General features: G+C 36.0%; 3 protein-coding genes and 1 non-coding gene across 5 annotated transcripts; 1 reads left to right on the top strand and 3 right to left on the bottom strand.

Annotated features, from left to right (window-relative positions):
- Positions 1-1,973: 1,973 nt before the first annotated feature.
- On the bottom strand, positions 1,974-2,054 carry TRNAL-AAG (transfer RNA leucine (anticodon AAG)). The gene has a single exon. It is a non-coding gene; the product is annotated as a tRNA-Leu (tRNA).
- Positions 2,055-2,123: 69 nt separating this feature from the next.
- On the top strand, positions 2,124-4,375 carry LOC131609575 (uncharacterized). Its single transcript, XM_058881301.1, has 2 exons — positions 2,124-2,911; positions 3,455-4,375. Exons 1-2 carry the CDS (start codon positions 2,338-2,340, stop codon positions 4,321-4,323), a joined length of 1,443 nt encoding a protein of 480 aa, XP_058737284.1. The 5' UTR covers positions 2,124-2,337; the 3' UTR covers positions 4,324-4,375.
- A 914-nt stretch (positions 4,376-5,289) lies between these two features.
- Positions 5,290-14,736, bottom strand: LOC131609574 (phospholipase D gamma 1-like). 2 transcript variants are annotated; one of them, XM_058881300.1, is made up of 11 exons: positions 14,596-14,732; positions 12,534-14,473; positions 12,250-12,366; positions 11,743-11,937; positions 11,348-11,593; positions 11,188-11,256; positions 7,088-7,235; positions 6,812-6,960; positions 6,539-6,718; positions 6,120-6,317; positions 5,290-5,832 (listed from the first exon to the last, which is right to left on the bottom strand). In XM_058881300.1, the coding sequence occupies exons 2-11, from the start codon at positions 14,343-14,345 to the stop codon at positions 5,539-5,541; spliced, it is 3,408 nt and encodes a 1,135-aa protein (XP_058737283.1). In that variant the 5' UTR covers positions 14,346-14,473; positions 14,596-14,732; the 3' UTR covers positions 5,290-5,538. The 2 variants fall into 2 exon arrangements, with proteins under 2 accessions (XP_058737283.1, XP_058737281.1); XM_058881298.1 differs by having other exon boundaries at positions 12,534-14,736.
- A 4,550-nt stretch (positions 14,737-19,286) lies between these two features.
- LOC131609573 (subtilisin-like protease SBT1.1) lies at positions 19,287-22,261 on the bottom strand. Its single transcript, XM_058881297.1, has 2 exons — positions 22,174-22,261; positions 19,287-21,766 (listed from the first exon to the last, which is right to left on the bottom strand). Exons 1-2 carry the CDS (start codon positions 22,184-22,186, stop codon positions 19,449-19,451), a joined length of 2,331 nt encoding a protein of 776 aa, XP_058737280.1. The 5' UTR covers positions 22,187-22,261; the 3' UTR covers positions 19,287-19,448.
- Between the last annotated feature and the right edge of the window lie 3,499 nt (positions 22,262-25,760).

The raw sequence follows: 25,760 nt of genomic DNA, 5'->3' as shown, positions 1-25,760 counted from the left end.
TCTTACCTAAGTTGTGGGTGGTTGGCGCAACTTTGTTCACTTGGAGGTTTTGAAAACCTTATTGTAATTGAACCTAATACGAATGATTCCTCCATGGATACTCTTGATCCAAATCCATGTTTAGGAGTTCTTATACTAGAAACACTTTATGTTGGTAAGTTAAATTAGTAATTTATTGTTGTTCAATAATATAACAATCAGTTAGTCTTGTTGTGATTGAACCCATCAGAGTTGGAATTAGTACATCAGGTATTGGTAAATATATCATTAGATAAATTGAGACGGGTGGGTTATAACCTCATTATTGTTGAGTCGAGCAATCCCTAATTGGCCTACATGTTCATATTCCTACTAATTGGCCAAAGGACTCCCCTCAGTATAAAAGTGTTGTTTTTCTACAACGTGTTGTCATAAGGAGAAACTTGTTGAATGTTAATTTATTCAACTACTTTAAGATGCCTTCTTAACATATGTGACAGTCCATCTTAAAGATTGTTCGGGATAAATGTATAATTTTCCATTGGAATCCTCTAGGGTTAATTATGGAGAAATTACTAGGATGAAGATCTAAAGGAATAGAGTTACATGTTATGCTAAATGTAATCTTGGCTTGGTAAACTAACTTTTTAAGCGGTTATGTTTGTGTGTCCCACTAGGCGTGTCAAATTTGTTGTTTAATTGAAAAGTCGGTCGAGATATCAGCTAATAGCTCTTGTTATTGGTGCCTTTTTTTCAAGCGATTATGATAAGGAAGGAACTATGTTCCTTAATGATATTTTGTTTAACTATTCAAAATATTGTTAAGTACAATGTTTTGGGGTTTGAGCTAGTGAAGTAAAAGATCGCATAAAAGGTAAGATAAAAAAGAAAATTTTAATGATAAAAATGCATAAAATAGCTTAATTGATTGAATGTATAAAATTTACAAGTTCAATACTTATATGCAAATAGTCCAATTGGCCAAAACTACATGGCGTTCAAAAATTAGTCTTACTCGGCTATTTACGCGGGTGGTGCATAGAATTTCTCGATATTGTGGGTACCTTGCGGCCCTTGTTTGACGCCATTCTCCAACTTCGCAAAAGTTTGTATTTTCTCTTATGTAAAGCTCCCACAGCATGATGTCTTGTTTCTCGCTATCTTTGATTAGTGGTGCTATGAACATGAAACACAAGTAAATTTCTCAATTATCAAGTCCAATCGAATCTTGACAGACTATAACGATTCTATATTTTTTGTTGATTTGAGAAAGATTTGTCCACCTTTCTTTCATTCATTGTATTTACGCTTGCTAATCTCTTATCTATCTATCACTCTTAACTAACAAATTAATTATTTATTGTTTGGTGTATATAGGGGTCCCAAAGAATGAAACGATTTGAATTAATTAAATATATGTTTTTTAAATTACATATTTTTTAAATTCATAAATGTTCATTTTATAAATACAAAATGTAAATATTTTTTTAAAAAAATTTCAATTTTTATTTTTATTTTAAAACGGTGAAGATTATTTATTTATTATTATTATTATTTCAAATTAATTTTATTCTAAAAACACAAACAAGTTAAATTTACTTTTTTAGCTAAGTAAATAAATATTATATATGATATATATGATATGAAATTAATATGTAACACAAACTTTATAAAATAAATAAAGCCACGTTAAACAGTGACTCATGAAATGCGAAACCTGAAAGCTATGAAACCGAATCCATAAATAAGCAAGTAAATATAGGAAAAAAAAACCGAAGCAAAAAACTACGAAACCATGTAGCAAAAAACCATAAAAAAACCGAACCTGAAAGCTATGAAAGAAAGCGAATCCATAAATAAGCAAGTAAAAATATGAAGGAAAAAAACCGAACCAAAAAGCTATGAAACCATGTAGAAAAAAAAGTACTAATATGAAGGAAAAAAACCGAACCAAGAAGCTATGAAACCATGTAGGAAAAAAACCAAAATATTTATGTTGAGAGTGGGATTTGAACCCACGCCCTTTCGGACCAGAACCTTAATCTGGCACCTTAGACCAACTCGGCCATCTCAACTTGTTGTTAACCTTCGCGTTTAACACTTTAAAGACAATTTCATGTGTGTTTTTTTTACTGTTCATGAAAAACCTATGCCAACATCCAAAACTAAACAAAAATCGGCGCAGGTGGTTCCGTAACATGCCGTGAGTGACCGCGATACTAGGAGAAACCAACCCTTCATCCCACCTTCGATTTTCCAATTACTGATATTCAATTTTTTTGTCATATCTAGGTTGTTTCCCTTTTTCCTCAAAACCCTAGTTTTCATGTAAAAAAACCTACCTTTTTCAACATTGCAATGGGTGATGATGATGCCCTCAAGTTACTCTTTGATGTTTCCAACTCCGATACCTTAGAAAACTCCTTAGATATTCTCATTCAAACCGCCAAGTCTGATTCTGGACGTTCCAACCTCGCTTCCAAAAGAATCCTCCCTGCAGTTCTCACTATACTTCAATCACAAACCCTTCTTATAGATTACAATATTCTATCCTTGTGTTTCAAGCTCCTCAGAAACCTCTGTGCTGGTGATCTTGTGAATCAGAATTTGTTTCTTGAGTTTGATGGGGTTGTTATTGTTGTTTCGAGGATTTTGAGGTTGGAGGATGGTTCTGATCATATGTTGGTCCGGTGGGGTTTGCAGGTTTTGGCAAATGTTTGTTTGGCTGGGAAACAGCATCAGAGGGCTGTTTGGGAAGAGCTGTTTCCACTTGGTTTTGTGTCGCTTGCGAGACTTGGAACTAAGGAGGTTTGTGATCCATTGTGTATGGTGATTTATACTTGTTGTGATGGAAATCCAGAATGGTTTCGAGAGCTTTATAGCGATAGTGGTTGGCCTGTAGTGGTAGAATTAGTGAGAACTGCTTCTTCGGGTGAGTTTGTAGTTTATGTTTTTCCTGTGTGCTTTTATATGTTTGTTTCATCTATGTTGTTGTTTAGGACCATTCTTATGTTGTCACTTTGATTTTGTTTATGTATGTGTTTATTTGCTTTCCTTATAAATGAATCACTGACACGAGACATGACACTGATACATTGACATATGTGATAATTTGAAAATGATGGAAAAAATTAAAGTCATGTCTTGAATTCGGTTCCTCTCTAATTATCCTTGTACTCCGGCTTATCGGTGGAAGCCCGGGATAGTTGGTGTTGATGAATTCAGAGGATTTCAGGTTCTTTGTGTGCCTGCTTTTGAGTTGTGGTGGGTTTTGGCTGATTCCTTTGTTAGTATCGGTGTAGTGGTTTTTTCAGTGTTGTTGCTGTTGCAAACTGCTTCTATATTTTGCTATGATGTCATGACTTATGAGTTACTTCCATAATTTGCTATGCTGCCATGATTCATGACATGAGTTTGTATTTATTTCTTATGGTTTTTAAGCTGTAATACTGACTTCTACTTCTGTTGAAACCAGCTAGTTTTGGCGAGGATTGGATAAAGTTGATTCTCTCAAGAATTTGTCTGGAAGAATCTCAATTGCCTGAATTGTTTTCTAAACTAGAGTTTAAGGATATTCACGAGGGTGAAGATACTGAGTCAAAAGATGATGAGTTTTCATCTGAACGAGCGTTTCTTCTGCAAATCCTATCAGAAATTTTGAATGAGCGAATCGAAGATGTTACTGTTTCGAAGGATGTTGCGTTGTTTGTTTATGGAATATTCAAGAAATCTATGAGGGTTCTTGAGCATGCAGTGAGAGGCAAGTCTGGTCTTCCGACTGGCATTACTGCAGTGGACGTTCTTGGCTACTCGCTTACTATATTGAGGGACATCTGTGCTAATGACAGTGCGAGAGGTAAAGCAAAGGATGCAAGCGACGTTGTCGATGTGTTATTGTCAAATGGTCTCATTGAGTTGCTTTTGATTGTGCTTGGGGACCTTGAACCTCCAGCAATAATCAGAAAAGGAATAAAACAATCTGAGAATCAAGATGGTGCTAGTTCTTCCTCGAAACCATGCCCTTACAAGGGTTTTAGGAGAGACATAGTTGCACTTATTGGTAATTGCGTGTATAAAAGGAAGCATGCACAAGACGAACTGCGGAATAAGAATGGAGTTCTATTGCTATTGCAACAATGTGTTACCGATGAAGATAATCCTTTCCTGAGAGAATGGGGCATATGGTCAATCAGGAATATGTTGGAGGGCAATGAGGAGAATCAAAAGGTAGTTTCTGAATTGCAGCTGCAGGGATCTGCTGATATGCCCGAAATTTCTGCACTTGGTCTTCGAGTCGAGGTTGATCAGAATACTCGGCGTGCAAAGCTTGTAAATGTCTCTTGACGTAATACTATAACTTCTTTTTTTTAATTCCAAAGAACTTTCATTAAATTAAGGATAATCTTCCTTAAAATCATTTTGGTTAACTTTCTTCGGTTTTCCGATCTTGGTTAAATTCATTTGAAGTGTTCTGTCTTTTCAAATACTAAGCTACTACATAAATACTCAACATTTCCAGTACTTTGGACTATTTTGTAAAATGCAGCTTTTTCATTTTGTTAGAGTTCCTTGGGTGAACTGTATTCAAGAACCTTTCCAGCATCTAACAATAGAATCTGATTGCACTTGATAATTGTGTTCAATCTATGCAATGATGAGCATTGTGCAGGAATGAAATTCTTGTCTGATAGTTTTCTGTATAAGAGCATGAGCATCTGTTGTAACATCGACAGCAGCAGTAGCTTCATCAAGGACAATAGCTGCCTTTGTCCAATGCTGAAATTGTCTCTTTAGACCAAATGAATTTCTTCTTATAACCTTCTTCAAATGTGCTCTTTCCAAAGCTTTCATTAGGTCAGCATCATTGTTGAAAGTAGTTGCCAAACTTGCCCCAGAAACATATTCACCAAATTAAAAGCATTTATATCAATGTGTCCCGTGTCTTTTGGACGGGATTCGTCTGAAAGAATTCCACTGGAGTGTGTATAATTTTACAGGATTCGTCTGAAAGAATTCCACTGGAGTGTGTATATTCCACTGGAGTGTGTATAATTTTATCTACATCGAGGCACCGCTTATATTGACTCCTCTTTCTCCAATCTCTGGAAAATTGTGTTCAGGTAAAATCGAGGCACCTCAGCATCGACACCCGTAAATTTGTACTCAGTCTTTAAATGATTGAATTTCAAGTTGAGATTTTTCCAAGTGTCAAATAGAATATAAAATGTCAGATTTCATGATAGTGTTTTATGTTCTCGACAATTCTTGCGACGATGTAGCAAGCGGTTTCGGATAGAGGAGGCAGAATAGTAAAAATGAAATACACAATCTCCAAAAACTTGTAACAGAACATAACCTTACCAAGTTGGCAAGGCAACTATATCCTCATATACACAAAAACAACACTTTGTCGAGGGAACTAAAAAAAGAATAACCTGTAAAGGTGTTGGACTATACACTGTATGTGTTTCTGAAACTATAAAGCTTTTCAAAATTGTTTATTTTCTATTTGTAACTTACATACATTTCATCCTCTATTTTGTAATTTACATCAATACATCAAATGGTAAGATTCTCCTTCATGGCAAGAAAAGATCCAACAATTTTCCCTCCTACATCAGGAAACTCTTCATGACCGGGAAGTGATCTGACTTTCCCCTTTCGATCAACATCTACAGGGTATTTTAGAAGATGCCCTCTCATCTCTGATACTTCACTTGCTGCAAATTGTTTCCAGTTCATTTCACCAATTGCTCTAACTCTTCGTACGCATTCAAGGCTCTCAGGTTGCAAGAAGCAGTCATCAAGTGTTCCGGTATGTTCTGCCCAAAGTGACATCCTATATCCATGGATCTGTATCGTATAGTTTCCAAAGAATTTGTCAGATTATAATGCATGTATGGATTCAAACATATGTGCACGAAAACAAAAATCAAAGAGCCGCCAATGAAAACTATAAGGCCAAATCGTTATCATAAATGGCAGGAGACGCCAATAATTTTTACATGACTAACAAATATTTTATGATGTTTTGCAACTTCATCTTTTCTACTCGAGTGCCACACAAGTGAAACATGAAATCGGTTGTTTAGCAAAGATGGCAAATATTAGTAGCCAGTGATGTAAAAAAGTATTCTTACTTGTCCAAGTGGATAGGAATATTTTCTTGCCCAAGTATGATGAGGTTGGTATGCTCCCATTGCAATCTCGCTGTCCCTCGTTCCTTCCATAGAGCGTTGGTTAATGTTCGCAGACCCCACAATCACATATTCATCATCAACTATCATGCCTTTTGAATGAACATAAATCATGAATCGTCGGCTATTTCGACAATTTGCCTGGAAAGAAATCACCACCATACAAAACAATTATGAGTTGATTCACTCAATAGTGATTATTGTATGCCTTTAAAAACAAAAGACAGTTTATCAGTCCGCTCCACGCGACTGTATTTTTCCATATTTGGGCATATATGGGGGCGGATTGAGAAACTGTCAAAACAAAATCATGATTTCATAAAGAGTGTATGGAATATTTTTCTTAGGCGTTAGTGACATACTTGTGGACTATTTGCTGGGGGAGGATTTCCTGATACATTGACATTTTCATACATATTTATGGCCTCTCGATTACCAAGACAGAAAAAATTCAAATAGTCTTGTGGAGAGAATGCTGCTTCAAGCCCGGCCTCAACTAAAGCCTTAGAAATTGTTTCATACATCATTTGCATTGTTTTATTCTGCAAAAAATTTAAAAATCATTCCAGGTTAACATATGCATAATCCTTGCCAAGTTTTTGACATTCATATTCGGATTTCAATTTGAACCATACCTGCCAGAATAGAATCCTTTGTGTGGCAGCACCTGTTGGAACACCTTCGGGCCACATTGGAATAACTATATAAACTGCAAACCTCTCATTTGCTCTAATCTTTTCCGCAATCTTTAGAGCAATTTCCATTGGAATTAAATTATTAGCACCTGCCAAAACAAAATTTAGCATAAATTACCCATACTGGATTCCGGCGTTGGATTATTTATCCATGCCAAAACTCATATTTTTAGAAAATATTAGTACAGCACCTATGCAAAAAGAGGAATATCATACCAAGGTCTTTATGTTGACTCCAATTGTAAGAAGACCCTATGAAATATTGATTCTCGATATAAATGTAATGCTGTGCAGCACGGATAGCCTTCACGTATGCTGTATGTATGCTCATGTCAATCAGCGCATTCTTCCCACATACAAGGTTCTGTAAATATGCAATAGTAATTTATCTTCTCATACTGATGGATTCTTATTTGAATATAGGAATGAACAATGAAAATATGAATAGAAGAATTAAAAGAATGTCAATTATAGAAAACTAGCAGTGATGAACATAACAAACTGATAGAGAATATCTATCAGCCCCTAAGCACGCCGTGCTCCCCTCACCAAGACGGTGATTTTCAAAACCTAAGTAGAATCCTAAATCCCTTATTTCTACCCTCTTTTATAGCCCTAAGCTTATTCCTATTTTATAGGAACAGACTCCTATAAATAATAACAAACTCCTATAATAACAAAACTCCCATAATTATAGTAACAGAATCCTATAATTATTCTATTCTTTTATTCCTTTACCACTTCTTCTAGTATAAACCCTCCAGACTTTTGGCTTAGGTCCATAGTTAAAGCCCACCTCGTCATCCATATCTCTATCAACACCTCCCTCCTTAAAACTAGCCTTGTCCTCAAGGCTAAATTCAGGAAATTGTCCCCTCAGATAAGCATCATCTTCCCAAGTAACATCATCCAAAGACTTATTCTTCCACTTAATAAGACTCTGCGGAACAGTCACACCTGCTTGTACTGTGATCCTTGTACCCAACACTTTGTCAGGATAGATGTCATCAGTATCAACAACCTCCAGTTCTTTAGGAAGTTCTCCTTGACCTTGTAATACAACAGATTTTCCTTCATGCTGAAATTGCATGGACAAGGCCTTCCAATCCATTATCACTTTACCCAAAGTACATAACCAAGAGACGCCCAAAATCACATCCATTCCTCCTAAGTCTAACACTAAAGCATCCACCACCACCTCTATAAGACCCAATTTCAATTTAACTCCTTCACACACTCCCTGTGAAACCACATTGTGACCATCTCCCAATTTAATTCGTTTAGCTGCGATGGGTGTAATAGGTAAGCCCAAAGCAGCAGTAATTCGGGAGGATATGAAATTGTGGCTAGCTCCGCTATCCACCAACACCACCACATCAATACTTTCTAACTTACCGCCAATCTTCATAGTGTGATACTCCCCCATGCTCCCTAAAACTCCCATCACTTTACATTCAGCTTCTGCCTCTTCCTCCTCAATTTCATTAACTTCCATGGATATAATCTCCCCATCTTCGTTCACACTTTCCCCTTCACCCAGAATCAATACTCTTAAACTCTTCTCAGGGCACTTGTGAAGGGTTGGGTGGAATTTACCTCCACACTTAAAACAAAGTCCCTTTGCTCTTCGTTCAACCATCTCTTCATTGTGGAGACTCTTCACACCCTTCCATCGCTCCGAAGAACTCAGACGGTGGTCGGAATCGCCTTTTCGTCCTGTGGAAAGCATCGAGGAATTGTAACTTTGATTGTACCCAGTAGAACCTGTATTTTGATTCGGGGTGGATCCACCCGATTGAGACACTCTGGTTAAATCCTTGTTAGACAGGTTATACCCACTTCTATTTTTGTTTGTAGGCCCAGCCCACTCACCACGACCCAAGCGGTCCACTCCTTGCTTCTTCCTGTAACTTCTTTCTCCGTCTTCGTCTTCGTCTTCCTCATTCAATTCATTCTCTACATCTTTAGCAATTCGCATTATCTGCATCCGTGTCACAGGATTCAGAGTGCGAACACGCCTTCTAATTGGAGGTTTCAACCCACTCATGAAATACCCCAAATATTGCTCCTCGGGCAATCTCCCCACTTGTGATGACAGTAACTCAAACGCCTCAACATATTCTTCCACGCTGCCAGTTTGACGCAAGGTGGATAGCTCCTCAAATGGATTTTCTAATCGGCGACCGCCGTAACGCGCGATCAACGATTTCTTCAATTTCTCCCAGGACAGATCGTCCTCTGTTTCCATGAGTAAGTTGAACCAATGGATTGTTGTACCTTCCATGCTCAGTCGAGCCAATTTCACTCGCATCGCATCCGATGTATTCTGAACATCGAAGTAAATTTCAGCTCGTGTGATCCACGCCACCGGATCACCCCCTTCGAACAAGGGAAGTTTCACCTTCTTCCCCGCAAGACGTGATTCGCTCTGTGATGAATCACCAACAACTGTCTCTGCTTCCAGTGTTGTCTTACCAGTCTGTTTGCTTAATTCAGTTAATAGCACACTCTGCTGTTGCATCTGCAGAACCAGCCCCTGCAGAGTCGTTGTTACATTCTCCATCATTCTCAGGAGACATAAATTCCAATACCACATGAACACAACACTTAGAATTCCTAATCTGGTATGGACATCCGGCGGGAACGATAACAGCTTCTCCAACATGTTGCTCAAAGGTCCACGGTTCGATATTGAATTCCTCCTTCAGTCTCATTTTGTGAGTAGTGTCCAGAAAGATGCTCTGATCTAGAATTGGCTGAACCATCTTCTTGCCGTGATGTTCACTGGCACAAGAAAATTCATCAGCATGTCTTTTGAGATATTCTAGAAGCTTTGGTTCATCCTGTCTTCGGAAGACATCCCACTGAGCAACAGAATACATTTCAGTGCTTTGAACTGTCTTGCGGAGAGGTAAAGAGCTTTGTGTTTTCTCGGAATCTGAATCTGAATCTGAACCAGAAACACATTCTTCATTGATGGAAGCATTTTCCTCTAAACTCTGACTAGGCATTGTTTTGACTTCATTAATGCTAGATGTTCTATTGACTCTCCTGTAAAAGTCGGTTCCTTCCATGGCAATACTCTCTGTTTCTTTTCGTTCCTTGTCTTCTACGTGTTCGGAAGTATTCATTGGCGACCCCCTTTGACACAGAGTTTGATGCTTTTTCAATAGCTTAGTTACATTAGCAAGATGGTCTGGTGAGAGAGGAGCATCTGTGGTATATGCCATGATATCAACCACATCATATGGCTCATAAGAGAGATTTAGCACGGAACAAGCTTCCTTGTCAGCACAGCCATAAGAAATATGGACATATGGGCCTTTGTCATGTTTTGCAATCCCATCTGGCATATATGCCGCTAAATTCAGAAGACCGGACATGGGATTCATGTATTCTTGAAGTGGAAGAGCATCAATTACTTGAGCAAAATGATCTGGAAACTGTTTTTTGAATAGCTGGGAAGATAACCATCCATTTAATTTCAGCATCTCATGGAAATCATTTTTCTGAGGTCGACATCTAAGAGATCCAGTAAAATGCTGTTTAATGTTAATTTCCACCTCACACCAATCCAAACAAGCTTCAAGTAAGTCCTTATTATTCTCGTATCTTGAAATGCTCTCCTCAAGATAATCACAGAACATGACCAAAGGATCCCAACTGAGGTTTTTTCTACTTCGGAGCACATTTCGGACTACTACAGGATGGCCTTTTCCCCAGTGTTTCTGGAAGTGTTCGCAATGATCTGAACTGATGGCGAAAGCTGTAGGATAAAATAAGCAATTATCATTAGAATCTTCTCTTCGAGCCGCTTCTTGTGATTGCTTATGCCTGTTAGTTTTATGATCTTTGTCACTACAAAGTGAACAACTTGAATTTTTATCCAAAATTTCAGGAACTTCATAGCTGCAAACTACTTCTTCTGCCTTCGTTTCCATTTCTTCGATCCAACTTAAAGGAAAAACACATCTCAAGTCAAGGTGGGTATTACCACAACCACCTAGCTCTGAAGGAGGACATGATACACTGTCGGTAGTGCCATTACAACCAGTCCAATCAGATAACAGTGAAGTATCAGTTACATCGTCACTAGAAATGGTATTATCATCCGAAGGGTAACTTTCATTATCAATGCAAACGTCCATTTTATCAGGTATCTCAGTCACCAAAGAATTTATATGCTCAAAAGGGCTCCCCTGACTTAATGCCTGGCAACATCTTAAACAAAGACTGTAGGAACAACTCAGATTGATGTTTGGTGAATTGAAATTAAACATGAAAAATAAAAACCGAAACAAAAAGCTTTTGTTTACCTTGCCAGTTGCCTCTCTTGGGTCTTTTGGAAATCCCTTAACTGAATTTGAATCAATTGAACGAAATATCTATATTCCAAAGTAAATAGAATCAATAATTCCATTTTCGAGAAAAAGAGAAAATATAGTAAAAAATAATTACTTCTAGAAATGTAATTACCTGAACATGCCATGATTCAGGATCATCGTCACCACTAGGAGTGTCGTTAATGCCAATAACGTCTGGAATTCTTTCCAGTCTAAGTAAAGCATCATCATATGAAATTTTCAACTTCTTTATCCCTTGTGGTTTTGAAGCTTTTAACCAGCGTTCCTCAAAGTTAGTTAAGACATCATAAGCTGCTGGACCATCAATTTTAGAATGCAAATCATGCCATGGCTCCCTTGGACAACCACCAGTGTTACCCTGTCATGAAATAAAACTTAGATTCATTCATTCTGTTTCTATTTTTTCACAAAAGCTCTTCCACTAATCCCATTTTTATCATATAATTGATGGATAACTGTAATTAGTTTTGATCATGCTACAAAGTGGAGTCTGAAATCATAGATTACCGTGTAAGTTGGGTTGTGATAGTCATCCTTATGTATTGTTTGTAGTGTCTTAAAGAGAGGATGTTGAGGAGTATCATATCGGCCATCACATAAATCAAGTCCACCAACAAATGCTACAATTTTTCTTCTGTTATTTCCAGCATCAGCATCCACAATTACAGTTTTCTGATGATGAGTATATATAGTTCCAACTTCCTGACAAGAAGACATACAAATTCAATGTAAAACTCTGAAACCAAAAAACTGTAGCAGTATGTAATAGCATATCATTATTTTCACAGTAATAATACTCAAAATGCATGACGAGCATTTTCAATTGCTAAATTTAAATAAGAATTTACACGTCTAAATCCCAATAATGCAAGGTTTTAGAGAATGACTGAATAACAACAAAAACCAACGTTACAATAACGGTATGTCCAAATTCTGCTACCTATAGCAGTATAGGCCAATATAGCTGCTACTTGACAGCACTAATCAATCAGAAAAGTAGCTGTAAAATCTAACCTTTTGCTTGACCCAGCTATGGCGTTTTCCGGCACTGCGAGGACAAAGCAGCACATTCACTGATGAGTGCTTGAAAAATCGTCTAGTTTCCTCATCATGAGTTGCCATAACACCATCCTTAATATATAGCCAAAGAGTATCACATAATTAGAATTAAAAGGGAAAATCATACATAGTATACTTATGTTAATAAAAAATTAATAGAAGCATTCAATCATATAGATCTTACACAGAATAAAGTAAACCTTAGTGGTCATACTAGGAACAAGTATTGTATTACTTACTGTTTTATAGCCCAAAATACTTCTTGATGTAGGATCATCCCAAATAAGGAGAAGCACTCTTACTCCTTCCTGTGACTTTGTCCTCAGAAGATCACCCAATGTATAATCTGATGCATGACCGGCATCTCTTACCAACCTAACTTTGTGCCACACTGACCATCCTGTAATATAAATCAAGCGGCGAGCTTGACTTATGGCATCAAACATGTCATGCCAACACTTTCCATGCACATAAAACATCCCACTATCAAGCAACACATTCGGGAGACTACCATCTGGAACATGAGCATCTTGATATAGAGTAACATTTCCACCTTTCCTCAAAGGAAAATAAGTAGCAGGAACACCTATATATTCAGGCCCTGCTCCAACTCCTTTATGATAAAAGCTCAGTTGCTCCATTGGGATGTACTGAATGGATAGGCTCAATACGGCACCTTGCTTACAAGGCTTCCCATTACTATTCAGAATAGGGTAAGTTCCTTCAACTTGTTCCCCTGAGTATATTTGTTCCACTGGAATCGCCACAATACCAATGAGCTGGGAACCCACAACATCACTGTCTTTAACAACAAAGTGCACTTCAGCGGCATTATGCGCGACAGGAACATAGAAATGTTGAGTCCAAACAGGATTTTCACTGTTGCTAATGACAAAAGTCCTTCCAATTACGGCATTTGAAACTGAAATTGAAACATAAGGATCACTTGTAATCTTCTTATTCATCGTTCCTTCAATTTTATTGCTCACACTACCAGGTAATTTACCAAACATATCCCCCAATGTTTTGTGAAACATGTCCATATTTGGAAGATTTTTGGCTTCATGAACCCATATATCTAAATTTCCATGAAGGAGCAAAACTTTCAAGGACCCTTTGTTCTGCACCGGAACAACCTGCAAGCTCTGACTATGCATTGAGTCATTAAACGAGCCAGAATAATCCGAAAGCCTACCTGAGTTCACCCGGCTCGGGTATGAGGATCCCCAACCCGAGAAGGAGTTATTATTAGAATGTCCATAAAAATCCTCTTTCTTCTGTTGAATCTTCGGTACCGAAATTGAATGCATAAAAGGTTGTGCAGCAGGAGCAGGAGGCGATGCAGGAGCAGTTGATTGGTCATCAGACAACTTAACATTGTTCATTAGTTCATCCAAACGTGGATAAGCAGAAGGTTTGGAACTATCACCACCACTACTTTGCGATCCTCCACCAACACCAACACCACCAACGGCTGTTGAACTAGACGTGTCATGCCAGTAATGACCAGAGAAGCTATTATGACGCGAATGGGCATCAGGACGGTCTTCATGAGGAGCAGTGTGTGGATAATAATAATGATGCGACGATGATCCATGTTGTAATAAGCTAGCATGGTGCGAAAGGCCAGGTTGAGGAGGGTTATGAGTCCCTGGAGGAACATGGTATGGATAAGAAGGATAAGAGGGTGGAGCTGAGGGTGGTGGTACTAACTGATGAGGAGGAGGAGGGTATGGATACTCGTATGGGGCATTAGAACTGAACGATGGTGATGACGATAAAGACGGCGATCTAGCATGTGAATAGTTCAAAGAATGTGAAGAACCATAAGGATATGGATAAGGATGAGCATGAGCATGAGCATATGGATCAGGAACTGAAGCTTGAGGTGGATATGGTGGATGAGCATGTGCAAATGGATCAGGAATTGAACCTTGAGGTGGATATGGTTGATGAGGGTTAGGGTTAGGGTTAGGGTTGGGATTAGGGGGATACATATAAGGGTTTGGATATCCATATGGAGAAGATGAACTATAGTTATTATTATCCATCAAACAGTATAATCAATTCTCAATGATGATAAAATGTAGCAATAAAAAACTGAAATTTAGATCTTTTAACAGAAAAGGGTCATAGAAGAAATCATCAAATTGGAAGAATCAAGCAAGAATCATGCAATCTGGATTAGAATTGAAGAAAAATAAATTATAGAAAGGTAGAAAAAGTGTGTTTGACTCTGATTAGATAGAAATGGTGGAGTAAATGGGAAATTTGAAATTGAGGTAAAGTTGAGAAATTTACCAATGATTATGTGATGATGAAGAAATTTGAGAGGATGGATTGAAATTGAAAGAGGAAGAAGCGTTTGTCTTCCAAATCACGCTGTGTCTGGAGTTGACGTTGTCTGCGATGTCCAACATGGAATACTTCGAATGACACGTTACTTTAATTATTTTACCTTTTTTTTAATATTACTTCATAAAAAACTTTAAATTAAGAATCTAAAAAAAAAATTATATTTGTTTAAAAATATGACTCCGATGTGATTTAAAGGTAAAAAATTGACAACATTTATTAAAAATATATTTAAATATATATTTGATCGCACTTGATCATAACAGATCATTTTAGTATGCAATAAAGGAATCTCATTAGAGCGAGAGGGTGCAAGTTACTCTGATATTAAAGTGAGAAAGAGAATAAGTGGAGCGCAAGTATAAGAACAAAAGTTTAGAGTGAGAAAAATGAATACCCGACCCTCTCGTGAAAGAGAGCATTTATAGCCCCCAGCGCTGGGTCAAGGTCTCCATACTGGGCTGGATGCCTAGATCCAAGATGGAGACTATCAAGATCTACGTGTGTAGTAGAGACCACCACGTGGCCTCTGTCCTGGGTCAACCGCTCCAAAGTTTCAGGGGAGACGCGGTCTTCTTGGAAGCGCGTAAACTTCGTGATATTTGAAAGGTTGAAGGTGGAGAAACCCTACGAGGAGGAGGGTCCCCGAGGGGACGGACAACTGGACGCACTCGTGTACTACGCCTGCCCGGAGCCCTGTGGGTGCTCTTACTTGGGCGACACGCCTGCCCAAAGCATTGGTGGACTCGTGCAGTTTTAGTCAAGTAAGGTCCGTGGTCGGTGGTCGACCAGGTGCAAGCTTGTACGAGTAGGAGCTCAATTGGGTCTTTTTCTTGATTAGACTGAATTTGGGCCTTGCACTATGTTTGGGCCAAGCGTCGGCACAGTCCAGAACAATATTTAAATATATTTAAGTTTTTTTAATTTCTTATAAAAATATATTATTAATATATTTTTAAAATATATTATTAATATATTTTTAATTAAATTGTTAATTATTAATAATATTAAGTAATTAATAAAAAATTGTTTTAAAATAAAAATATTAAATGTGTTTAGATTTGTTGATATATTTATTTAGATTTAAGATAAAAAAAATTGCTTATAAATAATACTGAAATACTTTAAAATCTTTAAAAAAAATAACATTATTATAATTTTATTGATTCAATAAAGATATATGCAGTGAATAAATCAAATAAAAAAATTCTGAAGATATAAGAAATGGTAATGCGTAATCGTGTTTTCTTACAAGTGGAAATAAAAAAATAAAAAAGCAAAATTATTTCAAAATTAAAGTTTCACTAATGTTACCTAACACGAGAGTGGTGATTCCAACAAAATATTCTGCAAAAGACCAGTACATCGCATCATTACCAATTTCATGTTTTGTTAAATAGTCAGTAAAGTATTTCCTTCCTTAATAGTATGAAATATTTAAACTCATTATTCTCTAGAGAGAATTTCTTTAATGTTGTGAAGAATCGCGACATAGTGATGTCAAATATTAAGAGACTCTAAGATAAGATTGATAGCAAGCAGAGTTGGAGTAAAAATAACACATTAGGTCTTTGATGTCAAGTTCTCAGACCATACACAAACCATGATATATCGTCATCAACTCATGTAGGATGTTAGAACAACCTATATTACCTGCAAAACCGTGAATCTAAGAATCATCGCCATTTCTAATCATTCCACTACAACCTGAGACGTTGGGATTACCGAGGCTATTGTCATCAACATTCAAAATTTAATTACTATATTTGTGTGTATTCCACATGATCGTTCTTGTTGGATGAGACTGATTATGCTTGAGAAAACATTTAGCTAACAAATTAGCATAATTCACTATGATGAGTTTTAAAGTATAGGAAAATACCCCGTCATTTGCAAGACAGTTTATTTATAGTGCGCCACAACCACCAGCAATCAGCCAAAACGATATATCTACCACTGATGTCATGTCTAATCCAAGCATATAAACTATCCCCTTGGAAGAATAGTGGGTCCGAGAAGCCAGTAGATTTCCTAAAGCGAGTAGAAAATTCATAATCTCTTTGGCAGTGTAGAATTGTCTCATTGCCCTGATTGCATATAGGGCAGAGATTTGTCTGGAGAATACCATGATGACTCAACATTGATCTCGTAGGAAATGACTTATGTTAAATCGTCAAAAGGAAGAATTTCACCTTCTCAAGAGAATGAATATGTCACACCTCCTTTCAAGAGTTATTGTCTATTGTATTATGAACAAATTCAAGCTTGTTGAGCCAATTATAACCATCCCAAGCAGTATAGATACCTTCTAAATTGTCTCTCAAGATTAACCGACCAGGCACTAGAGAATTCGAACAAATGGGAAGCACTTTCAGGAGGTCACAAGCAACATAAGAAATATTATATAATAAATTGAAGTTCCAATTCACTCACATTTTTATATTATGGATATCCATATAGAGAACCTGCTCCGCTAATTTTCCTATCCCTGACCAATTGGAAAACCATAAAGAGAAGTTATCATCTCTCATTCTAAATTAAAATTCATCTTTAAGAGTAGAAAGAACTTTCATAATTGCATTTCAAGTAACTGATCCACTTTATTTTTCATATTAAGGAACGTTTCCTCACTGGTGTACTTATGTTTCAAAACTTGAGCCCAGAGGGAATCACAATCCCGATGGAGACTCTAAACTAGCTTACCCAACATAGAAGTATCGACCTCTTTTGCTTTTTAATCCCAAGCCCACCCAGATTTTTGGGCTTAGTAACTTTATTTCAGCCAATGAAGAGATAGGGTGAAATGAGGCCACCTTTTCGTAATCCTCTAGTCAGAGCAAAATTTGGTAATTGTCTCCCATTCTAAAGAATATACATATAGGAGCTAGTTACACAGTGTATGATCAACTTTTTAGTAATGGGAGGAAACTTGCTTCACTTCAAACAAAATTCAAAGAAATCTCAATTAACATGATCATAGGCCTTTTCAAGATCTATTTTAAACACAATGTCAGTTTTTTCTTTTTAGATTTATGCATAGATTGAATTGCTTCTTGGAGGATAATGACATTATCAATTGCCCCTTTATCACACAAAAAAAGACTTTGGAATAATCCAACTATCCGATTTATATAAGGATGCAATCTGTTAACCATAATCTTCTTAATAAGCTTGTAAATAATATTGCACGAGCTAATGAGTCTGAATCCCTTAAAATTTTGGGGGCAGCCTAACTTAAGAATTAATGCAATAAGAATCTCATAAATAGAGGAGTGAAAACTACCTGTCACAAAAGCATCTGATATAAGTTAGACAATGTTATCTCCAACTATATACCAAAACCATTTAAAGAAAATACCCTATAATCCATCAGGGTTAGGCACCATGAAAGGATGTATTTGATTTAATACATAAGTAATTTCTTCTCTCGTCATTTGTTGAGTCAAAGAGTGTTGAAATTCTTTAGTAAGAATCAACGCCATATACATGTCAGGTATACTTGAGGGGAGTATAGGAGATGTATAGTAGAATAGACCTTTAAAAAAAGTCAGTGCTTCTTCCTTGAGAAAATGAAGGTCATGGACTTTATTTATCTTTCTCCTGCTTATCGTCTTGGTATGAAAAACTTTAGTGTTTTGATTTCCAAATTTAATCCAATCATCTTTAGCCTTTTGATACAAATGAATCTTCTCTTGCGCAAGGATCTTATCATACTTCTGTTGAAGCTCCTGTTAGAGATAAACTAGTATTGCCAAATCTATTCTCTACAAAAGAGTGGTATATAACTCTGAGTCTCTTCTCAATGTTGTGTTTTCGTTTGTTGATATTGTCAAAAAAAATTCTTATTAAAAAGGATAGAATTGTGTTGCACCTTTTTTAGACAAGTTACAATGTCATACGAGGATTTCTCAAAAAAAAAAAAAAAAATTGAACTATATTGAAGTATTTTAGGTGAATGATCCAAACTGTCTCAAACATAAAAGGATGTAGTCGGTCGTCTCCGAAGAAAAAACCATATTAAGGAGAATGGGGTTGTGATTAGAACATGTAATCATGTTTGAATTCTGCATTAAACTTTTTTCTTTTATATATAAAATATGATGTAGTGTAGTTTTGGTTTAATTAATCTTGAAAAATCTTTCTTTAATTTTATATGAAAAGGAAATGTAAAGTAGATGTGAATTAGTTTTACATTATTGTCTAATAAAAATAAAATATTTTTTAATTAAAAAAATAATATTTTGAAGATTTTATAACTAATGATATAGATTTTCATGTCAATAACGTGAAAATTCTTTGAATTCAAAATTTATTTTTCTAAACAAATAGTTAAAAATAGTTTTTAAAAATATAAGTAATAAAGTAAATTCTTTGATATTTACAAATTTTAGTTGAGTACTGCTTAAATAAATTTAAAATTTTAATTTATTTAAAATTAAAATAATATTGAAATATAATATAACATTGAATATCATTGTTTTATGAGTTAGGTACTTGACTAAATTTAAAGGAACCACTAATACTAATATTTTCTTCAACTAACTTTTTAGTTGGGCATAGTATACCGGTTGGTAGCATGAATGGATTGAAATTCAATTGTAAGATTCTAGAATAAATTTCTCTCATGAATAAAAACAAAATTCATAAAATGATAAATAGAAACTCTCTAATATAAATGAATCATTCCAATCCAAACAACAATGAAAACAATAAATTACCCTTATGATACTACTTACTTCTTGCACATAATTTTCAACAATAATGTAATAATGTAAGATCAAATAAATTCCATTCTTTCACTATTGCCATGTTACTGCAATAGGACTTCTAACTCTATATTTGCCAGAAACCCAAATGAGTGATCCAAATGATGAACTACCAACAACTCTTGTTTTTCCAATTGCTAAAAATGTAACTTTATAGCTTAATTTCTCACCCAATTTCTCAAACTTCAATCTCCTTGGTTCAACATTCACAACAACTCCATTAGGTTGTTCAACTTTAGCTTCATAGTAACCACTTTCTGATTTTCCAACATTTGTAACAACTCTTTTATATGTCACATTCTTCACTGTTCTGCTAAACAAAACAGAAAATGAAGGATAGTTCAAGTCACCAACTTGTACAACATGTTTTTGAGAACATGTGAAGTTAGTTTTTGTTAATATAGCAATCTCTGATGATGTGAAATTAAGGCTGCAAAAGTAGTTCAAGTAGTCATTGGTGGTAATGTCATAGACTAATCCAGGATCAGAAGCGCTTTCGGGATTAACATGTCCTGAGCCAAATGCAAAAGGGTTAGCAGAAGATGAGTTGTTATTTGAAGCGAGATCGGAAATCGGGAGATTTTTGTTGTTTGATGTGTAGGCTGTTGTCATAAGAGATGACTTGATCATTGCAGGTGACCAGTCTTTGTGAACTGATTTAATCAACGCTGCGATGCCGCTTACGTGAGGACAAGACATTGAGGTACCTGAAACTATGTTAAATAGGACTCTTCTTTTGTCAGATTTGATCATGCTTGGACTTGTTTTTGATGGCCATGCAGCTAAGATGTTAACACCAGGTGCAGTTATGTCTGGTTTGATGATATCTTGTCCTACGATACTCGGTCCTCGAGAAGAAAATGCTGCCATGATTGGTGCAATGTTACCATATCTTGTTCCTAGGAATGAAATTGAAGCTGTTGGAGTTTTAGTAGTGTTGAGGTAGATTCTTATGGCTTTACCTGCTGAAGCGCCTAATGAAGTACCTGGTAAGACGTGAGCGTCGGAGAGAAGCTCTTCGCCTTGATTCTCTGAGTTGAGTAGTATAATTCCGTATCCGCCTGATTTTTTCACTACCTCGCCTTTTTCGGTTCTACCATTGATTCCTCTTTCACAAACAACGATTTTTCCGAAAACAAGTTTTTTATCTAGTGAACCTTTTGTGCAAAACATTGCTTCTCTCTTTTTACCAGCTGTTGTTCCATGCACAAGTGGGAGTTGTTGGTTGGTTTGGTTTTTTGTTTGGTACAATGATGTGCCTTCAAATGTTTTTGAGTTGCCAAGTTTCACTTGTGTTGGAAAAGTTCTGTCAATGTAGCTAGCAGCAACTGTCATGATCCACGGTGCGCCGTTTCCGACTGTTGATGCAAAAGGGCCTGAGTTGCCTGCTGAGCAAGAAACAAAAACGCCGTTTTTCGTTGCTCCGAATGAAGCTATAGCAATGCTATCATTATAAAATGGTTTTGGAATACTTCCTAAAGATAGCGAAAGTACATCAACACCGTCGGAAACTGCTTGGTCCATGGCTGCTAATAGGTCGGAATTTGCGCAGCCAGAGAGCCAGCAAACTTTATAAGCCGCGATTCTTGATGTACGCCTCATTCCAGTGGCTGAGCCTTTAGCAAGTCCAAAAATGTTTGCATTTTGAACCACATTACCGGCTGCGGTCGAGGCAGTGTGAGTTCCATGGCCTTGAGTGTCTCTAGCAGAAAGATAATCGGTTGTTTCATTGATTTTCCCGATGAATTTTTCGTACCCTTTGTAATAGTATCTTGCACCAATAAGCTTCTTGTTACAATTTAAGGATGTGAATTTTGTGCCTTGTTGACAAACACCTTTCCATTTACGGGGGATCGGGGAAAAGCCCGAGTCTTTGAAACTGACATGTTCGGGCCATATTCCCGAATCAAGGACACCAATGATCACATCTGAGGCCAAACTCGGAGCACTCCAAAGTCCTTTTCCATTAGTTAGGCCAAGAAAACTTGGTGTATGTGTCGTATCGAGGGTTGATAGTTCATCAGGAATGACTGATAGAAAACCATCAATTTGCCTTAAGTGTTCAAGCTGTTTCTCAGAAAGTGTGGCTGCAAAACCAAACATGTTAGTTTCATAGGCATATAGAAGCTGAGGTGATAGAATATCTTCTAGCTCTTCTCCCTCCATTGAAGCTTGAGTAATGAAATCAATGACTGATTCAGACCATGTTTTTGTGCTGTCTTGAGAATGAATTGAGCCTTCAATTTTGGTCTTGTCCATGTGGACTATATACGTTTGTTGCGCCGCGAGCGCGATTGAATTCGTCGCCATAAGAGCCATGAATAAAAAGACTCTCCTAAACATCATAAAGCCTACAAAAAAATGGAGAACAATTCATGGCCAATATTAGGATCTATATGCAATGATTAAGAATCTTCTAATGCAAGAAAACTAAAATAGGAAAAAGTTCTAGAAGCAATTTTCAAATCGGTTTATAATTCCATCACAAGCTTATTCAGCCGCCGAATTAGAGACCAGTTTAGCGAATGATTTGAAAAATTAGTCACTAAATCGATCATAACAGACACTAAAATATTCTAAAAGGAAAATCTTCTGTCGATACGAGTTAGTAGCTAATCTTAAAATACTAACTAAGTACTCAAAGAAGTTAATTTTTCTTGTTACATGTATAACATACTAGTTGCATAACTATGAAAACAAACTATATAACACAATGAGATAGAAAGACAAATATTTTTTTTAAAGTAGTGCATAGTACCTATGTTGGACATAGCAAAAGACAAAGAGAGAAGATGTTTTTTAGGATAAACTCATAACATAAAATCTTATTATATAAGCTCTAAAAGTTACTGCTTTTTCTATATATGCTCATTGCTATTAAAGAAAAATAGTTGTTACCTTCACTTTACTTTTCTTCTACTTCAAGACTCCATTTTTAGAACCCTTTTTAAGATTCATTCATGACATTTTAATTTGCATAACAGATCAAGGAACTTTCACATGACAGTGTTGCATATTTATTACAGGTTAGTTGAATCACGTGGAAGTTTGTTTCAAACTAATAGATGTAGGGCCAATGAGGTTAGAACTTAGAAGAGTTGTGGATTGAAAAGTTTTTGATATTTTGTCATAAAAATGTTCACATTTTCTTCTTATTATGGTTGTCAATGTCACTGCTAGTGTTCACATTAAACTGTGAATGTTATATAGCATTATAGCTAGTTATAGTGTTCACATTATTGCTAATGTTTTATGAGATTTTTCCTAAGGAAATTAAATGTGTCAGCTATGAAAGACGCGTTGTTGTTAAGGAACTATCGGTTTGAGACATTAAGGCATGGGTGCCACCAACTTTCTTATTTTTTGTACTCATTGAGATTTTGAGACTATGTCTGTGCATATACTATGATCATTACACTGTGACTTGCAATATCTCAAACATGTGTACTTTGAGTCTTATTTAAGGCATTCTTCTTTTCTATGTATATGCTTTTTCTCAGTCCATAATGGCCTAGAATTGGAATATCAGTAATAAACAATTAGTTTGGTTGGTCCCTAGATGTGGATGGTGTTGGCATTATGGTCATTCAATATTAAAATTATTAAAAAAAATTCCCGTTAAATCAACTCAGTTAGTAGCTGTGCACAAAATCAGATAGATGTAAGGGTGCGAATTGAACCCGCAACATCTTGAATTAAAACCTGCAACATCTCACTTATTTATGAATCATAGCCACTAAACTACTTGAGAAAAAAATTACTAAAAACATTTGTAAGTGTGATTTCTATTAGTATTTTTCAATGATTAGTGTGATCAAAAGAAAACATATTTGAGAAATATTCTAGTTAACAAAATATATATTTCAAAAAACTAAAAAGAAAAGATATATTTCAATATTAATAAACCAAGTATTTTTCACATATATGCAAATAAAAATCACTTGAATTTGATAAACTATACAAAACTCTTCCTAAAACAATATATTAATGTTATTGCATTTTTAAACTTGTATTCAAACACATAACTTGAGGTTAAGTTGAAAGAAAACTTATTCATTGTAATATTATATATGTAGAACTTATATTTGAATACGCTTTAAATTTGTAATAAGATTAAATGCATTATTTCATTTAAATAGGCTAATGTAAATCTAACGGGCCTCATAAATAGCCTAGTACAATTAGGCCTGAATATACGAGAATTATATATGTGACCCCCAAATTATACATGCCACCCTATATTTTATCTTATTCCCAAAATGCTCTTGACACTATTTATTCAAAAGTTTTACCTTTTTTGAAAAAAAATTACTGTGGTAAAAATCATCAAAAAAGTAAATTTCCGGTACCCCTTTTTTGGCCGATACCGGAAATTCTTTGTTTTTCTACAAAATTCCGGTATCCGTTCACCGGAAATTTCAAAATTTTCGGTGCAATTTACAAAACATTACGCCGTCTCGGAAATTTCCCAAATTTCTGGTAGAAAACCAATACCGAAAATTCCAAATTTCTGGTGTGTACCGAAAATTTCTTTAGAACCTAAATTTTTGGTATGGCAGATGAAGTTTTATATCTTTGCAGTCCTGAACCGACAACTTCATCTTCTTCTACAAGTTCATGTACTGATCTTAGGTGTGAACCGAAAATTTCTTTAGAACCTAAATTTTAGGTATGATAGATGAAGTTTTATATATTTGCGGTCTTGAACCGACATCTTCAGCTTCTACAGATTCATATACTGATCTTACGCAGTACTTCATCACAGATACATTATGTTTACTGGACTTCATACACAATTTTTTTTGTTTTTATAAATTGATGAAGTTATCTAATTATACGTTTTTGTGATTGTCAGATTTTTGAATAACGAGATAAGGTTCTAGAATGGGCACGGTCAATTGGAAAGACTCATGGTATTGCTATTGTTACAATCCGATCCTGCTAATGGACTGCGAGAGAGGAAGGATAAATTGACTATGGGCTGTGACAGAGGAGGAAATTATAAAAAGAAAAATATGGGATCTGATGGCAACTATAATATGAAGGTTAGATGCCCATTTAGGTTGAGATTTGTTCCGAGTGGTATTGGTTGGAAGGTGATGGTTACATGTGGGATGCATAATCATAGACTAGATAAGGATTTGGTAAGTCATGAAATCTTGGGCCGTCTAAAAGATGATGAAAGAAAGTTTGTGAATGACATGACGAAGTACAATATGGCACCAAGGTACGTCGTGTCTGCTTTGAAAGTCAAAGACCCACAAAATCTCACGAGTATTACCCAGATATACCGAGCTAGAGCAACATACAGACTAGGCAAGAGAGGTGCAATGACATAAATACAATTATTATTGAGCCTTATTCACCAAGAGAAATACATGTGTTAGTCTATAAATAAGGATAATTCAGATATTGTGGCTGATATCCTCTTGACACACCCTGACTCTGTCAAGTTGTTGAATATATTTCCTCTGGTGTTGATTTTTGATTGCACGTACAAAATAAATAGGTAAGAATTTTTATTTTTATTTCACCCATCTTAAAAATATGTTGAGTGAGCTGGTTTCTGAATGCGTTTTTTAATCGTGCAGGTACCGGCTACCACTGCTTGAGATTGTTGGTGTTACATCAACAAAATTGACGTTTTCAGTTGCTTTTGCATATTTGGAACATAAAAGGGAGGAGAACTTCACATGGGCACTACAGAAGCTTAAAGAGTTATTTTATTCCGAGAATTTGCTTCCAAATGTCATGGTGACAGACCGGGAACTTGCATTAATGAATGTCATTGATTACGTGTACCCAAATGCGTCTCATTTGCTGTGTACGTTTCATATTTCAAAAAACGTTAGCATGAAATGTAAAGAGTATGTGCAATCAGAAAGACAAAAACATGTCATGGATCAATGGAACAACATGACATGTTCAAATATAGAAGATGAATTTGATGTACATCTGAACCACTTCGAGAGTGTATGTGGTGATATTCCATCATTTTTCAAGTATGTGAAAGAAACATGGTTAACACCATATAAAGAGAGGTTTGTTTCTGCATGGACTAACAGAGTCACTCATTTAGGGAACACAACAACAAACAGGCACATTCTTCTAAAAGGAAATATGTTTATGTTAATTTGTGAGTTGTTTATTTAATGTGTTCATGATTTCTAGGGTGGAGTCTGAACATTGGAGACTGAAGAACATGTTGACGACAAGTCGTCGTGTTTGTCGACGGTAATCATTAGGTTTAGGTAAAGTTGAGATCCGATTGTCCACTGCCTCCCGTCACTGATCGTTGGAGGAAGAATTGTTATAATGATGTAAAAGCATGAGAATCAGCATATG

The sequence above is a fragment of the Vicia villosa genome, linkage group LG6 (assembly GCF_029867415.1).
Source record: "Vicia villosa cultivar HV-30 ecotype Madison, WI linkage group LG6, Vvil1.0, whole genome shotgun sequence".
Lineage (NCBI taxonomy): Eukaryota > Viridiplantae > Streptophyta > Magnoliopsida > Fabales > Fabaceae > Vicia > Vicia villosa.
Note: the sequence above shows the minus strand (reverse complement) of the source record. Positions and strands in the feature narration are given on the sequence as shown.